The sequence below is a fragment of the Micrasema longulum genome, unplaced genomic scaffold (genome assembly GCF_059751315.1).
Source record: "Micrasema longulum isolate JH-2025_06_02 unplaced genomic scaffold, ASM5975131v1 h1tg002754l, whole genome shotgun sequence".
Classification (NCBI taxonomy): Eukaryota; Metazoa; Arthropoda; class Insecta; order Trichoptera; family Brachycentridae; genus Micrasema; species Micrasema longulum.
The window spans coordinates 3,350-22,166 of record NW_028279882.1 but is presented as its reverse complement, the minus strand read 5'-3'; the positions used below and the strand labels follow the sequence as shown (position 1 = coordinate 22,166).

The 18,817-nt window shown below is 32.3% G+C and overlaps 1 protein-coding gene across 1 annotated transcript in view; it reads left to right on the top strand.

Moving 5' to 3' along the window:
- Nucleotides 1–17,682, top strand: part of LOC148271646 (regulator of G protein signaling 21-like) — a gene marked incomplete at its 3' end in the record, with an annotated part of 30,026 nt that extends 12,344 nt beyond the window's left edge. The window contains exons 2-4 of the mRNA XM_088241121.1: nucleotides 12,534–12,656; nucleotides 15,769–16,098; nucleotides 17,506–17,682. Coding sequence (XP_088097247.1) covers nucleotides 12,534–12,656; nucleotides 15,769–16,098; nucleotides 17,506–17,682 — 630 coding nt within the window. The remainder of the gene's footprint in view (nucleotides 1–12,533; nucleotides 12,657–15,768; nucleotides 16,099–17,505) is intronic.
- Between the last annotated feature and the right edge of the window lie 1,135 nt (nucleotides 17,683–18,817).

The window sequence follows — 18,817 nt, the reverse complement described above, 5'->3', positions numbered from 1 at the left end:
TGGACAAAGTCAATAAGGCCTGTATAGTCCAGATTGCTTAATCTGAACCTGATTCATTACGTAGCGTGATTCACATTACAAATTTAATGAAGTCCTTTAATTGTCGAATTTGCAATACGAACGGAAATAAAATCGGGTTGTGGTCCCGTGGCTAGTGTTGCGGACTCACGGATCAGAGGTCCGAGGCTCGAACCCCACTCTACCCTAACTTGGTTTCCATTTTCAAATAGTGAGTTATTTACAACTCGTTGAAAATGTTCGCCAAAATTGAAATATTTAAGTAAATTATAAGAACGCTAATATTTCTTTCTTTTTAATTAAAAAACGAATGGTAGATACTAGAACCCGCGAACTACGAAACGAAAATTTCGGGCGATGCCGCGTTTGCCGAATTACCCTTCGTTCAAATTACTTTTTTAAATAAATAAGTGAAAGATTACCAAGTATTTTTAATTTATAACTTTTATTCAAATTTAAGTTATTATTAATTTTGGTGTTATTTGTAAAGTTCGTTATTTAAGCCGTCGATTCATTTTATGTATGTAATAAGAAATTTTTTTATACTCACGATCAGAAATGTGTTCTAAATCTATCTGAAAAAAAGTGGAAAAAATATATTAATAACATCCTTACGCATCTTGGCGTTTCTTTAAATCGCAAGAGAAGTTAATTTTTTTAATTCTCCTAATTCTTGTGAAATATTCCATTCGTTGGAAATTTCAAACAAATCATATAATAATGAATCTATTAAACAATTATATTTATATTATTTTGTCAATTGTGAAACTTTGGTTTCCTGAATCTATAATTCTGTCGAAATTTATTGATGTGCTCTTCAACCTACTCTCGAGACTAATAAGATTAGTGAGTATATTATTTTTTCGTATCATCGTGAATCCGTTTTTTGTGGCGTAATTTTCCAGTGTGCATCGCGCTTTGTATTGTTATCGTTTGGACCTATGTACTCGTGTGTGATTGAGTTCCGTTTTGTATTTTGTGCTGTTAAGTTGTAAAATGCTTATTTCAATTTAATTTCACAATTTAATAAATATTTTACAGTGATTCTAGTGAAAAGCTGTTAGCAAAACAACATTTCTTATTATTCTACGCTTAAGATTTAAATACTTGAATGCCGTTTAGTGGTTTTAAATTTAATTGATGATATCACTTTGGAATTTATATACAATGTATGCGTGCATGAAACTTCGGAGAGCTATTATTTTAAAGGACGTGTCCTGTTCCTTATTTATTCTAGAATTTTCATGATATCAAGTTAATATGATTCAGTTAAGAAGGAGTTTAACAGAAATATCGGTATGTATGTGCATAGTTGTTCGTTTTGTTACTGTTATCCGCACCTAGTGATGCATAGTGCATAGGGCATGCGAATATTTTACACTGTTCGTCTTACGCTTCAGAACTGTCGATCCTGGGGCGCTATTCTGAACCGCTCTCGCGACACGAGAAAACAGTTCTCGTGTATTTTGTATGTGAATACACGAGATAATACGGTCGCGAGAGTGTTTGGAATACCACCCCAGGCCGTCCAGTGATTGAATGTTGTACTAAAACAAACTTTTTAAATAATATTTTATGTAGACTTTGTCGAGAATCGAATCCTTTATCTTTATATATATAATTCCTCTGTACGTGTGATGTCACCGAACTCCTAAACGTCTTAACCGATTTACATGCGATTCTCAGAGAAATATAGATCTTTGCGCTGTGCGTGTTCGTAGATATCAAAATCTTCAATCCATTTTGTGAAAAATAAGTAAGGAGCATAAATATTTTTTTCTTTTTCTACCAGGGGGGTTGCATTCGAGGAGAATGCATTTACAAAAAATGGAAAGATGTTGTTTTTTTGTGTATAAAAAAAGTTTGTTTTTGAATGTTTACAAACATTAGTGTTTTTTGTGGATCCCAATCAGATTCTTTCCTTAAATTCCTTATAATTCCTTCCCATGGATTTTTGGTAATACTTAAATAATATTAAACTCAATACAATTTAAAAAATCGTATTCCAACGTAAGTACACCCCCCTGTTGGTGAGAAGACCGGAGTTTGACATTTGCAAAAAGAATGCCATATTTGAAAAAATATTTATTTTATGTTTTGGAATTCAACCATAAGCAGGTACCTAGGTACTTAAGTTCAATATTTGAATATGAACAATTTTTAGTTTTGGAATTTAATCACAAACAAGTACCTAGGTACCTACTTATCAATGAAAAGTCTTTTTCCAAGCTAATAGCAGACAAGCCAACGTTCGGGCAAGATCGTCTGACGGGTCCGCTAGTTTTGTATATGATAGCCAAATTGTTTTCTTGTTTTCATAAATTCCATCATCTGAAATCCCGCCTCCATGTTTGTTTTAGCGACGAAAAATTATTGGTTTTTGCTGTTTCTTCCAATTTCTTTATTTTTACTTCCATAAAATAGAAAATATAATAAAGAAACGCAGCTAACAACTTACGCTATGAAATCATTGTTCCTCATTTCTTTGTCACATCGCGAAAATGTTTGCGAAAATGATTTCTCGCTGTTACCCACATAATTAGTTCCTCGTTTTTATTGCATTTTTTATTTCACTATAAACATGATCGGAAGTACTGAGTCATTTAATCGGGTTTTATTTTATAATTATAATGACCGCTTGACGGATGTACTACATTTTATTTGTCACTACAATCAAAGTCTAAATACGTGATAATTATTTACGAAAACGTGCTTAACAAAATTATTATCGCATAATCGCATTTTTTAAATGCATAGTAATTAAAATATTGACGATTAAAAATTTTTTGACAAAGATCTGAAAATGACATTAGTGTGTTTTCTGTTTTCATGCATCGATATGCATAATTGAATTTTAGCGTTAAAATAATATTATCCTTGCTAAATTATATTTTTTTACCCGCTAAATTGATAGGAAGTTTCAAGCGTTCTTTTTACGAATTCATTGGTGAAATTAATATATTAGGTGTTAACATAAGTTATGTTCGTTTTTTTCTAAATTATAAAATGAGCACCAAAAGTATAATAAAATTGTAAAAATTATACGTCATTTGAATGAAAATTTTCTGCTCTACAAGATATTGTGTTTGTTTTTGTGACATATATTATTTTCTTTAATTACAAGCTTTCGAAATGTAATGCCAACTAGACGAAAGTGAGCATCTTCGATTTCGTTCAATGAGGAAGTTCAGTGTCTTTTTAAAAAATTATTTGCTAAAGGACTACTAAACTAAGCCAATTTTTAAAAATATATATCGTAATATCAGCGCTATGATTTTTTAAAGTTTTGTATTTGAGAAACAGCTCCGCGTGTGACGTCAGAGGTTCTTCTCTTTCGGTTCTCCCGATTGGTTCGTTTACGGTAAGCAAACCGCATATCCTTCACAGCCCTCATATCATTGGTTGGTTCATATGAACCAGTGACGCCGTTCGAAGTAATGAAAAAAATAAAAATAAAAATTTTTTTTCGTACATTTTCTAGAAACTGCCGTAAAATTTAATGCTCTATTTTTTACCGCGGGCAAGAAATCATTTTTTGTATCCAATTTCCCGTAGGGCTGATGTTCCTCATTTAGGGAATAAAGCTGCTTACGATATTTGCGCAGTGCACAGTGAAGATGCAATTAATTATTTACTAATTTGTTGTAATTTTTTTTAGTTGTGTCCTCTTGTTTTCTTAATTTGGAAAAAACTGACACAACTTATGTAAAAACCAATATATTTCGAAATTATGTAACTTGTACTTACACCTACCTCTGCGGAAAAAAACCTGCTGACCTGACAAGCCGGTCTTGCGGTTAAGCGGATTTTTCTTTTTATTTATGTATGTTTATATTTTCTATTTTTTTTATTAAAAAAAAAAAAACGATTGTCTAACTATGTAAAAATGTTTCGACAAATCTGAGCCTGTCGTTGAATCTCCAATATAATTTGTATGGAACTACGATGCGTTAACAACAAATCGTACTTTGGCAGATTTGCTGATTTCTCGCGTGCCAAAGGCCCCTTTTGTCCTATCTCCAATCCATCTAAGGTATTCTTCTTGTTTGATATGGTGATATGTATGATGATATTGTCCCAGAGGTCGCCTTGCGGCTAGGAGTCAGTTACTTGTCGCTGTGGAGACAATGGAAGTCCATATCAACTTCCTGGGGTGAAATATAATATGTTTATAGGGCGTATTGTTCCCTCTATGGAGCAGCTACCTAACGAAGACAATATGATTTAATCTTATAATGATATATACGAAAAGTAATACAATGATAATATATTTTACCTTTAGCCGTGTAATGGTGACAAACAGCGCATCTAAACCTACATATTACGTATAAACTGTCAAACATCTTCTAATAATGAGTTATTTGCAACTCATGATTAGATTGAAAATGGACCCAAAATTGAAATAGTTTGGTAAATCATATGAACACAAATAAGTATTTACAAAAAAAAAAAATGTGTGAAAAATACCCGAATTCTGCCAGTTTCGATAATTTTCAGGTAGATCAAATTAATCGTATTCCTATTCGTACTTGATTTAGCTTCGTTACTTGTGTTCGTCGTTATATCAATTTGATTGTTGTTTTCACTAAATATGATCTAAGTGGAAGATTAAAATTACATAGAAAATATAACCACTTAATATTTTGAAATATATATTTGAAGCACTAACTTATTAGCTCCATATGTTCGGTGTTAATTTATTCGATAACATTTAGTAATCACTGTTATATAAAATAGGATAAGATTTATTAGTTAAGTATACCTTGATAAGGAAGCTTGTGTAGCTTTGAAACCAGTCAGTAGAAAATAAAAATAATAATTGTTTATAATTAAAGTTGTTTATATGTATTTTACTGAATATTTATTTAATTACCGACCGATTTCGAAGCTACACAAGCGTCCTTATCAAGGTAATGAATATTATCCTATTTTATAATTTTCACTTTCTAAATACTAAATCGAATACCTTCATGTGGAGGTAATAAGTCAAGTCTTTGTGTCATGTAGAATTTTGTGTTTGTAAAGGTATAGAGTGAGGTGTGAGGGGGTTCAAATTTGATTATTAGCACTTCTAAAATTAGACAGTGGGAAGTGTTGATTTATTACCTCCGTATGTATTAGAATTTGTATTTAGTAGACACTTAAATGGGATAATATTAATTACTAAATTATACCTTGATAAGAAAGCTTGTAAAGCTTCGAAACCGGTAGGTAAATAAATAAATACCAAGTGGTTAAAATCAAAGTGCGTTTATTTTATTTTTATATCATTTATTTTTATTTTCTCGCCTGGTATATTTTACTACGTTTTCTGATATTAACAGATTAAAAAATACTAACAACGTTTTCTGATCTAAAATGTTTAAATAAGTGTAAGTTAGTTATACAGTTTTTATTCCATATTACCTGTCTGTCTGATAGATTATTATATGTTTGTAGTTTATAGATGCACAAAATAAACTAAACCCGGAACCACGCAGACACAATAATCCGAAGACACATTTTTTTACTCTTCATGATTTAAAAAAAACTGTATTACATTACCAATGATTGATGAGGAAACATCGTGTAGCACTCATTTAACTACGCCGTCTTCCCCATATTAGGATTGATCAAAAACTTTTGTAATATTTTTTATCCGTTGATCCAAGTTAACTAGCTATCAAGAACCAATGGTGAGCTCATTACATCTATGTGTTTTTATAGCCTCATTACCGTCATCAGAATCTGGTTAAAAAATTCAAAAGAACTTTGTGCGAGAAATTCTGTTCTGATATTAGTCTGTGTGGGTAAGTGCAATATTGCAATATGCGATACGCAATAAATGCTTATGCGACAATACTCTGCATGCGCGCACGCATATTCTAAATCAGAAAAAAAAAAATTTCGGTTAAAAAATGGATTTGATGCTAACGATGTCATAAAAAATATTATGACGATCTTTTTTTCCGTATTATTTGTATGCGCGATTGCGCGCACAGAATCCGAATGGAAATTTAATTATTTTGTATCAAAATTAAGACGTTTTCTAAAATGTAGCACTCACATACAAAATAAAGTGTTCCAAATATTTATGTATCGTACTACATACGACACAGTATTTTCCGAGTCAATCTAATCTAACCATTTTTATATTTTGCATTTCAAATAGGTACGTTCTTGTATTTTTTCGCAGCAACATATTGGTTCCTTAGAACAGGCATTGCCAATATAGGAACCGATAGATCCTTACAAGTATTCCACTATACCGAACTGATTTGCTTGTTTGGCTTATCCTTCGTGCTTAAATAGAATATTGGTTTGTAATTTAGCATATTATGTGATTTAAAAATAAAAAAATAAAAATATTATTGTAAAAATATCCGTTTTCTTACCAGTTTCCTGAGCCTTGTAATACAACCAGTATTACTCGTACTAAAACATTCGCACTCCAATTATTTGGCTTTATCGCCCACCATTCGTCTCTGGTCAAATAAATTTATAACTCCGTGTTACCGATATCATTTTATCTACCCCTTTGGGCATTGAATGATCTTTGTTTTTACCACGTTCGATCATTAATCTCTATTTTATCGTCGAGCGAAGATTTATTCGTAGAACGCCTTCACTTTGTCGTTTTCGAGCCGCTTTTGCAAGATCGAGTAAGGCAATACAAGTCATGTCCCGTTTCTATGGATCTCCTAGTATAGTTTATATTCCTAGTTCTTGTTTGACCACGTAGCTATAAGATTTCTCATATGCGCATTTTAAAATATATTTCATTTGTCACCGTCAAGATTCTCGTATTAATTCAGTATACATATTTTGAATGCCAAAGGCAGCCATCTTTACATTGCAATTATAAAAAATATGGTAGTTATTTCATTGAATTATTCGGATTGCTCTGCGTTTCCGGGGGGCTAGAGCTCTCTCATATTTTTTTCTAATTTAACTTTGTTTTTTCTAGTCACACAATTGTTTTATTCTGAATTAAACTTACGTGAATTAACTTTTATACCTTAATATTATTAAAACTAGAGATGAAACGAATATCTTATAACTATCCGGTATCCGGTCTAATATACCTGATAGTAGTTTGATATCTGGCCGGATACCAGATAGTAGTTTAATATCCTGCGAATACCCAATATTTATTAAACTGCGAAAAATTCATGAAATTAACGCCACTAAATTCATTTATTGATATCGAACGTGTTTGGGAAAAGGAAAGTAACCATTATTATTTGAACAATTGACTTTTTTTGCATGAAAACGTTCGTCAGAGTTCAGTATACACTCTAGAAAAAAGAATTTAACCGGGAAATTAAAAGTGTTTATTGAAAATGATTTTTTTTTACTATCCGGCCTAGAGGCTCGCCAAATATCCAGTATCCAGCCAAACCTTTATCCGTTTCATCATTAATTTAAACCCTGAAGCTTTTTTCCGAGACCACTCAAATGCTCTACGCCATTTGTTTGATGACAGGAGATATTAAATTAATGGCGTCACGCTTATTTTTTAAATGTACATTCTGCATATTTCGTTCAACTTCTCTTATCACAAAAACACGTTTGTCGCTGGAAAAGAATACTATTTACGTATCAGAAATGCATTTTTCTATTCCCATCTTGTGTACATACAGTTGTCCAGTGCATCTTATTTTGATTTTTTTAAATTACCAACCTTACCGTTATCTTGATTTCTATAGACTGGATACATATTATAACCTAATAATTTATATTGTACCATATTATGTAGTTTCCTTTAGTGGTCCGTATAGGCAACATGATTCACCTCACTTATTACCTATGTTTAGAATGTTCTGTGTCTTGTAGTCTTTACATTTCTCGTTCTTACTCGAAGAGCGTAGATAGAAGATAGCCATATCATTATAAAATTTATTATATTGTATATGGCCATTTAATCTTCAACGCGATATGAAAATTTATTGAATCTCACAACAAGATACGCTCTAAATGTATGTTATATTCCTAGTACTTAATTGTTTTCAGTCTTTCGGACGCCATTAACACAGAAACACTTTCTTACTGCTTTATATATTTTGAAAGTTAATTTCATGCACTCCTATAAATATTATCTACAGTAGCAAATTATATTGCCATGGTTTATTCAATAAGAGACTTTTCAAATTAGCCTGGGGCTATAATAAGATTTCTTCTATCTTTGATCTACTCTGCTCAGTGTTTATTTTTTGTAAATTTATTGATATTATTTTAAGTTGCTAGAATTCCACTAGTCCATGCGCTCTGTAGCTGCAAGACGATTGCTATTTTTTTTAAAGGAAAAATTTGCGTTCTTATTATTTACCCAAATATTTCAATTTTTGGGTCCATTTTCAACGAGTTGTAAATAACTCACTATTAGAAAATGGGAATTAAGTTGGGGTAAAGTCGGGTTCGAACCTCGGTCCTCTGATCCGTGAGTCCCCAACACTAGCCACGGGACCAAAACCCGATTCTAGCTTCAATATGTAAATGTTATCAACTATCAAATACCTAAATTTTATAAATGGTGTCTAGAATTTCAACCGCCCATGCGCTCAGTAGCTGCAAGACCGTCATAATCCAACTCCTATTTTTTTTTTTAAATATCTTTTAATTTATATTAATATCATTCAAACACTCAACTTCATTGTCAAATTAGATATATATTTCCTCACTTTAAACAAATTTAAAGAAAATGCTAGAACCCTTATTAAAAATAATAATTATAATTTAATCTAACTGTACCTACCTAATATTTTATTTTTTTGTGCACTTTAATATTGTAATTATTTTCTCTTGTTTGAAAGAAGAAAGAAGGGAGGACTGATAGCTTCGTATTACTCCGTATGGATCCGCCGGCGAAAGGATTTTTAAGTCTGAGTAAACAAAAAACTTTTTCTATTATTTTTTTTATTATTTCATTATTATTGTAATATTTTATTTATTTTTTACTTGTGGAATAATGTGGAGTGGCTATTTCAATGTACGCTTTTTTCTTCTTTTTTTGACATTGTATTTAGTAATGTATAGATAAATATATTTGGCCTATAATTTTGGTTTATTTGTGGACATTTATTTTTTTGTTGTAATGGCTGTTGTTTTCTTTTAATAAAAAAATAAAAAAACATAATGTAAATGGGGGCTAGATTTCTTAACGTCCATGCGCTCTGTAGCTGCAAGACGTGCTGAGATATTTATTTATTGAAAAATTGCCCTATATGAATTATCCAACTATAATAATAAGGTCAAGTAGCGGTTAGGATTTTTCGGTTTTTTGTTCTCAGATCATAAATTAAATACAACTTACAATTGTTATTATTTTGTTTCTTTTATTGATTGATTATGGCCATTATAACTTTAAATACAACGATATACCGTTAATGATACATACAAATCATTTTCAAGGTTCGATTAGAAATGAATAATGAACATTAATTTCGACAGTGGAAAGACAAAATTTACTAAGCGACATGTTCTGCCGTTCCAAGCAAGAAAGCAGTAATCAACATTTGAGAAAATTAATGTTTCATTTACACTACAGTGTACAGTCCCGTTTAACATAATTTGATGGGACTGATGAGGCTTTGATTCGAAGGCTTTGAACGAAAATTCGGTTAAAACGGAAAATATGTACATAGCTGAAATGTTTGGCATATCAAAACATTCCTGCGTGATGGAATACAGAACTAAATCGAGAAAATGAAAAAAAATACATTTTCTTTTGCTTCATATGAGAAGATCGTTTCTTTGCAGCTCGATCTCTGAGGCGTTTAATGAGAAGCAGCTCAGCAGAAGATTTTTCCTCGTGTTGTTCAAGGTACACCATGAGGTCTTCGAACATCCTAGTTTCTTCTGAATGGTTGGGCCCTTATTTTCTTCCTTTTCGCGGCCCTAACTGTATGAAATCAGTATTGAATACGGTAATAAAAAAGTATTTCGGTGATTCGATTAATCCGGAAATTCAGTTAAACGGGATTCGGTTAAACGGAACTGTAGTGTATTTGGTATTTTTTTTACCGTATATTTATCAAATCCGTTTTTTTTTGTGTATTTACTAAAATAAATTGTTAAAAAGGTATTACAATTATTTATCAGATTCAGATGGCATTAAAAACACACACTTTTAAAATTTTGATTCATACAGTTTTACAACTTTACAGAAGAGCCAATTAAATCTTAAAAATTAATAAATAATCTCATACACATTTTTAAAAATAATCATGTAGGAATTACGCCAATATAATATAGGATTTATCGATTGCTTAGTTCTGAGATAACTATATATCACTAGTTTTGAATAATGGCTGGCCAAAGTTTTAACAAATCTAAATTGATTTGTAACAAATATTTATTCATATCATCTTAAGTGAAGTGTAGATGTATACTCGTATATTTATGTGTAATATATGCACATTGGTTACTTGTTTTAGTACTAAAGTTTTTTTGCAAATTATCACGGCGTTTTAATTAATTATGAAGCTGAGAGATTGTTAAGTTCATTTATGTCCATATGAAAATATCTGTCTAACGAGAGAAAACCAATAGTTATTAAGACCTTTGTAAAATTCAAATGGAGTGTTTTTAAAATATAATGAATGGTATATACCGAAAATATAAAAGTACGGCTATCCTACTTTTACCCTTTTATCCTTTTATTTTCACTTTTTTTGCCTGTAGGGCACACAATTTTTTATTGTTTTAACAGTAATATTATAATCTTTTTACGATTCCTAACACACGAGTCCCAACTCCATGGGACCAAAGTCCTGTATTGAGTTGGATTCTGTTATTTGATTGAATTGATTATATTTACGTTGTATTTAATTTAATGTAAATTAAGATTAAACTATTTATTTTGGTATAAAATGTATACTTGAAGCACTGACTTTGTGGTTATTCATTATAGTAAAATTAATAAAACAACTTTGTTTGTAGCCACTTATTTTTTATTTATTACTTATGTTTTTACACTGGAATATTTCATAGTCCCTGGACTAGCATCTGAAACGTAAGACTGATCATTTTACCTTCACGTGACAAAAAAAATATCAAGATATGCTGCGGTTAGTGAACCAATTTGTGTCATAAGCCCTGTAAATGCCCAGACTTCAATATTCACTTCTTCAAAATGTTTTCCCTCTGTTGCAACTAATTTCAATCTGATTAATCTTCATCTGTGTTGCAATATGTATATCTTATTTACTCCCTTAGGGGTAAAATCCAATCCTTGTCTACAAATATTTCGACATACTCAACACATGGTTGAGATTTTTAAATTTTACATTTTCTTAAGTGAATATTATATTACCACAATGTTTCATTACTTTAAAGGGTATAGATTTGAATCTCCCGCCCACACTTAAATCGTATAATTACCTGAACATGTCTCTTTATAATAATGTCTGTATCTATATAAACTGTATTAATAAATTTTCGTTTAAAAATGCCCAACTAATCTTTGAACATGAATGCTTCCATCTATTTTGTGGAACTGTAATTATCATTCTCGTCGGCTCTTTTGAATCTGATTACTCGATTTTGTCAGCAATTCATTGCCCTAACCTTTTAACTATTTCTGGGAAATCATAAAAAAAAACATTTCAATGATGATGTCATCGTCGCGTCGCGTCGCGTCGCGTTGGCGCGGCGTCGGCGTCAGCATTGTGTCTTACTCTTATAGAATAGATCGTAAACATTGTTGATATGACATTCGTCTTCGTGTCTTACGCTTAATCCATATACGATATTCATGAGACATTCAATCTATTGATAGGGAAATATCACATACTACGAATACCAACAAAAATATGTGAAATGGATTTAGAAAAATTAATTGTATTTTCACAATCAATTTGGATTTTGTGGAGAAATGTTGTCATACATAACATTTAAAATCGAATTGTTAAAAAATACGACATGTTTAGCATGGTGTTCTATTTAAACGGTCACAAAGTTCAAAATTTAACCGAATCGTGACGTATTAGGAGCGTGGCTAATGTAATGGACCGTTTTCACGGGAATTTGAAAATATTTTTTATGCTACCATTAAGCATCATTTTTTTTTTTTACTCGACAGTTTTTCATAGACCCTTATTAATTTAAAATTGTAAAAAATATATATTACGGTATTTCCTTATTGTGAAAATCTGCTATTTGATCATCACCATAATTTCCCTACCACCAATTGGTGTATAGGGCACTTCATCGGTACCTACATCAAATGCAGCGTATTAAGATGATCAGTTTGACGCTTCAGGTGCGAATTCAGAGACAGTGAAATATTGCAGCGTAAAAAGCACTGCTACTACTACCATCGTGCTAGAGGATGGATCGCCACACACGTCTGTCCTGACATACATTCCTAGGATAAAAGAGGAGGCTTTGTCTATGTTTAATTTTTTTTTTAATGAATAATGCGCAACAAGTCGTGATTTATCTTCCTGGTATAAATCTGTTGCCTTTCAAGTATTTGCGATGCATAAATTATTTATTTCTGAATAGGTTAATAATAGTGTTTTGTATTGTTACAGAGCTCGGGCGGGTCCCCTTTCGGGCGGTGGGCGGGGGGCTCAGGGCGGGCGCTGCAGCAGCGGCCGCACCCCGCACGCCGGCCCGGCAGCCTGGCCAACTCGGAACATGACATGTACACCAAGGTAAGCCTACAAATCGCCGTCTTATCACCAATCCGTTCCCCGAGAGCCTAAAAATCGCTCGTTTATTACCAAACCATTTTCCAAGAGCCTAGCAATACCTAACTACTAACTCTCAAACCGTACCCCTTTGATTTGATATTGATGTGTTTTTGTAGATATTTCTTGATAAAACTCCATACTTAATAAATTAATAAATTTTGATAGGCATTTTCGGGGGAAGGTCCTAAAAAATACCTAACTAAAATATTTTATTCTACTCAACGGATACAGAACGGCGGCCTTCGTGATGTAGTGATCAAGACGCTTTACTCACGCACGGTAGGTTCCGAGTTCGATTCCCGGTGAGAACACAAAAAAATAAATGTGAATTTTCTCAAGCCTGGGTATTCTGTGATGTAATTCACTACTGTTATTGGGCCTCCTGGCCTGTTGTGGTGCAAAAAAAAAAGAAATGATAATATCAGTGAATTTTCAACAGAACTCTGATGGCACGCGCATACATCCAAAGCGTTCATTAACATTACTGCGAAGAAAATCAACTTTAAAAATGATATATGTCCCTAGTTCTTGTCAGCACCCGTCTAGTTTACAATATAAATTCTTTTTCTTCGTTTGTGTTATTTTTATATCAATTCCATTGTAAATTTGCAAGTGTTTTTGCCTCACAGTAAAATTTCTGTACATAATGTTAAATGAATAAAAACACCGTAATTAATCTGACTTTTCTTGTACAATACGATAAACTAGTATAAAAATGAAAGTTTCCGTGAAAAGTATTATTAAATAAGCTAGGTGTTCTAGTTAAACTTGATTCTTCAGCTAATTTCCTTTCAGATTTAACTTTTTTCTTTAACTTTCTATCATGGAAATAACCGATAATATAATATAGGTACTTATATTCTTTTTACCTATTTAGTAAAGCTTTAAAATAATTTTCATAAAAAGACTTTAAGTAAAATGTGTTGAACGCTTTGATATTGGGCGTGTTTATGACGCGAATATTTTACGTGAATAATGATTTTGATTACATAATATCTTATCATAAAAATGACACGTATCTGCGGTTGAGACTGCCTGATAACAAACAACGGAGTGAAATCGTAAATCATTCCAAATACCTTAGAGCAGTGTTTCCCAGCCTTCTTTATGCCATGCCCCACCGTAGTCTTTTCAAAAGTCAGATGCCCCCCCGGCATCTTTTTTAAGTAAACAGCAGGTAAATTTTCAAATCATATTGTAATATGTTTGTAAACATATAAACCCCTAATGAAATTAAATAAAACCTATTCTAATACATATATTATAACTGAAATGATTACTAATCACAAATTGAAAACGTAATTAAGCAGAATAAAATAAAAATGAAAACAATAATAAAACATGAGTGACAATTGAAATTCATGATTAAATTCAGTTACGCTTTTGCTACAAAGAAATTTGATGTCCGGGTCTAACTTAGTTAATTTCGGTCTTAGGTCCCCTCTATACCTCTATAAGTTATCCTCCAATCGATTTTGTTTTTTAATGAGTAAATCGCTTATGGCTCTAAAACCACATTCCACCAAATACGATGAGGGAAAGGGTAATAATAATTTTCTGGCATGCAAAGTATATTAAGATATTTTGTGTTAGTTTCTTTGCAAATCCATGCCATTATTCCTACACCTTGCACACTTTCTGTGTTTTCAGATAATTATTTCAATTGTAACGGGTTTCATTATATTTTAAGTACAATTTGGAGTATATTTTAATTTAGTACATCTCAGGCATTTTTTGTATGACCGATGAGTATTCCCCTTTATATGTAGAATACCGACGTGTCTCATCTCTGAAGCGTGGTGCCCCACCTCTGAGGCGTTATGCTCCACCGGTGGGGCGTACGCCCCACCGTGGGAAACACTGCCTTAGAGTATTATTATGTTTCCCAAATCATATGATTTAGGATTCGAGTAGTTGAAAAAAATCTTAACAAAGAATAATACATACAGTTAAATACAATAAATTAAATACAAGTCAATTTTTTTAAATCAAAATACAAGTCCCCATAAATAGGTAAGCGGCAGGCATCAATAACAAACACATATTTTCATCATATTTATATATTTAAGCAAATAAATATATCCTTTGATTTTTTTATATAAATTAAAATCCAGTATCAGAGCAGCACATATAAATATCGATGCTGGAAAGGAAAAAGTAACTCAGCTACTTTTATTTAAAATATATATTTAAAAAATCTCATACGTACTTATTCTTTTCGCGTGCTTCCTACATAATTGAAATAAACTTTTAAAATACGAGACTCTTTATTAATTTATTATTTTAATCTTTAATTTGCTCTTCCATAAACTTAATCCATGTCGCTTGGTAATTTTTTCCTTTCACCTTCGACATATTTTTATAATTGATTTTTTTTTCAGTCAGTGGGTAGTAGGTATTATCGATAATTTTAAAACGAATTAAATGATACTCATAACAGAAACTTCTCAATTAAAAAAAAATAACCTGAAATAATATTCCAATGATATGTTCGTGGATGCCGTACCGATAAAATAATCAAGAGTAAATTTCTAAAAGTATAAATAATACGTATATAATCTGCGTCGTTCTCTTCCACCACCACCATCCTCCCTCTTTGTCTTTAACACGTAATGGATTGTTGTCCTCCACCTTTCCCGAGACACCTCCGTCCGCGTTTATTACATTATTAACCTCATAATATATATATATATATTTCAATAAAAACCTTAATTAGCATAAAACAACAATACATAATAAAAAAATGGAACACTTAAGGTTGAACTTGCCAAAAAAGAGTTTGGCTCTTGTGTTTGGCAAGTTTACAAAATAATATAAAAAAGAAACAAAATACTACAATAAATAAAAAATACAAAATTTATAAATTGATATACACAGGCACATATTATACATACATCTTCATTTTTAAAATTCGGTTAATGTCAATTATGTCAAGAAGCTTTTCTTTAATTTATTCTTCAATTTTCCGTAATTTATTTCTTGGCGTAGATTTTGTGGTAAATTGTGGAAAAGCTTAATAATGTATTTTAAATAATTAAATTTCCTTTTGTTTAATAAAGATGTTTGTCTACAGCAATGCGAGGCGGACGGCGGGGCCTCTCTGGAGCCCGCTGCGGGCCCCGCTTGCTGGGCCGCGTCCCTCGAACGTCTGCTGTCCGACCCGCGCGGCGTGCACGCGCTCTCCGCCTTCCTGGAGCGCGAGTTCAGCGCGGAGAACATCCGGTTCTGGACGGCGTGCGAGAGGTACGCTCGCGCTTCGCCCCTGGCTCGGCCGGAGCTCGCGCGCACCGTGCACGCCAGGCACCTTGCGGAGGGCGCTCCGGAACCCGTCAACGTGGACGCGCACGCCAGGCAGTTGGCCTTAGACCGGCTGGCCGATGCCCCGCCAGACCTCTTCTTGCAGGTGATTTTTATTGTCTCCACGTTGGGCGCCCATTCTATACGACAGTTGGCGCCCAATGAGTGCTTGTTAATTTTTCAACTATGAATATTTTTTGTTTCACATTTTTTTTTGTTTCTTTTCTTCTCACGCAACCACCAATTCACAAATCAGAAAGACATATATCGTTATTTAATCCAGGATGTAAATAATTCAAATTGTCTTGTTTTTTGTGTTTCTTATTCACATTATTAAATGAATATGAATATTTTTTGAATGAATTGGTTTATAAATAATATATATTTTAAGGTTTTAGTTCTTTTACTGTTTGTTTGTTTTTTATTTTATTTTATGTTACTACACTACTAACTGCCGCATTCTTCTAAACTAAAATTTATATTTAAATGTGTATTTATTATAACTTATTGCTACAATAAAAAATTAAAACGTGCTGTTTTTTTTTTTAAAGAAATATTTGCCTTCTTATGATTTACCCAAATATTTAATTTTGAGGGCCATTTTCAACGAGTTGTAAATAACTCATTATTAGAAAATGGGAATCAAGTTGGGGTAGAGTAGGATTCGAACCACGGACCTTTGGTCCGTGAGTCCGAGACACTAGCCACTGGACCACAACCCGATTCTTTGTTTTATTTTATTTTTTTATTAAATTTGAAAAATATCGATCAATGCAATCTATAATTAATATATCAAACAATATATAATATAGTTTTCAGAAATGAGAAGCTTCATGCTTGCACACGTGTTATGATGTTTTCTTATAGGTTTAAATGAGCTTCTTTATTTGTTCACCTGTCAATAACCAGACTAAAATCATAGTACATGTAATATAAAAAATCATAGTATATGTAATATATTTCATTTGCCATTTTGATTACTTAAATCTTTTGAGTTCCGACTATAAATATTGTCATTTTAGGTCACATGCATTTTGTGGATCATACCTACTTTTTAAACTCTGATTATTTAGGAATGAACAAAATGTGTATTTTTGGCATGACACTATTTGAATTGTTATCATAATGTCTTAAATTGTCAGAATATAAATCTAAAACATTTATTATAAAATTTGATGCCTATAACTTACAAGTGAGACAGTGGTATCTTCTATTCACCAAACTGTAATTAAATAGTAACAAAGCAACGCTGCACATCATCCCTGCAAAAAAACTGTTTTTGCAGTTTGGCGGGAATTAAATGAATGTTCAATAAAATGCTTATGTAATAAATAAAAATTTAAAAAATACAACACATCCAACTTATTCATGTCATCGTGACTTGAGTTTTGCCAAAATATTATATTCAGACTTTAATAACATGAAATTTAATATTCGACCAGCATTACTGATGATTTATAATCACCCGGCTACCTACCACATTACCCGTAAGTTTTTATTGTTTGTATTTCAGGCTCAAAAACAGATTTTAAACCTGATGAAGTTTGATAGCTACCCTCGCTTCATCAAGTCTGATATCCACAAGGAATGTCTCTTGGCCGAGCTGCAAGGGCGACCTGCTCCCTACCCCGGAGATCCAGCTCTGGCCTTAGGACCTAATCAGCACAGTCCATCTCCGAGTCCTAGCAAGGTATGAAAGAGATTAGTAAATCAATATTTGAACACCATTCCTTTACTTGCACCTGATGGTGTATAGGGCCCTGCATCGGTACAGCATTGGCAGTGTATCTCAAGCATTTGTTTATCTATTATTCATGACGGTAAGATGATCAGATCTTCAGATACAATTCTATTAAATTGTACAATGAAAATACACCTTTTAAATAATCAAGAAGAAAGGTCTAGTCCAGAGGTTCCCAAACTTTTTTGTGTCGTAGACCCCATGCCATGTTTTTCAGTTTTTGGTAGACCCCCTACTTACCTGATATTGATTTTTCATAAATTTCTGACTGTAGTGAAGTTTAGTGTTAAAACAAATGTTAAGTTTTATACATTTATTAATTGAATTTAAATTTAAACTACTCAAAATAAAGTTTTGTATCTGTTATATAAAATAAACGTAACATAAAATAAACTAAGCAATAAGTAAATGTTTTTAGTGGGAAGGATGAACCTGATGGTTTAATAATAAATTATCAACATTTGGCGTCAATTTTGTCAGGTTTAATCTTAAATCTCCTCGGCCAATGATGTCCAGTCTGTTTCTTTTTTTCGTTAGGAGATTGGTAACAGCGCTGAACCAAAACCACCTCTACAAAGGCCCGGGTACTAAAATCAAGATGGCGGCAAAAGACCAATCTTCGCCGCCATCTTGATTTTAAAATGTGCAATAAACAACTGTCAAAAATGTCAAATTGATAAGCATAATTTGTGAAATTGATGCTCCGTACTGAAATAGGTTATGTATTGCAATATTGTCAGTTCTTGGTGGAATTCTATTGTAATTAACATATTACAATAGAAATGGAAATCATTTAAGAGAAGATCTACGAAATTCCAGACATTAACAGGGCTTACGATCTGTCATCGGCTGGTTCAAGTGGCCACTTTATGTACTGCATAACATTCTTGGTCGTCTTTTTCTACCCTTCATTCTTGAAAAATATTTTCATATCCGTTTTACTATTCGCCGTATCGCAAGGCTGGATTTATTCATAATTGATTTTCCATGCATTCGCCTAAGCTAGATATCGTATTTTGACCGCATTTACTTGGCTTTCATACATTGAATTCCTTCCTCTGTCAGTTTCATAATTCACCTCTAT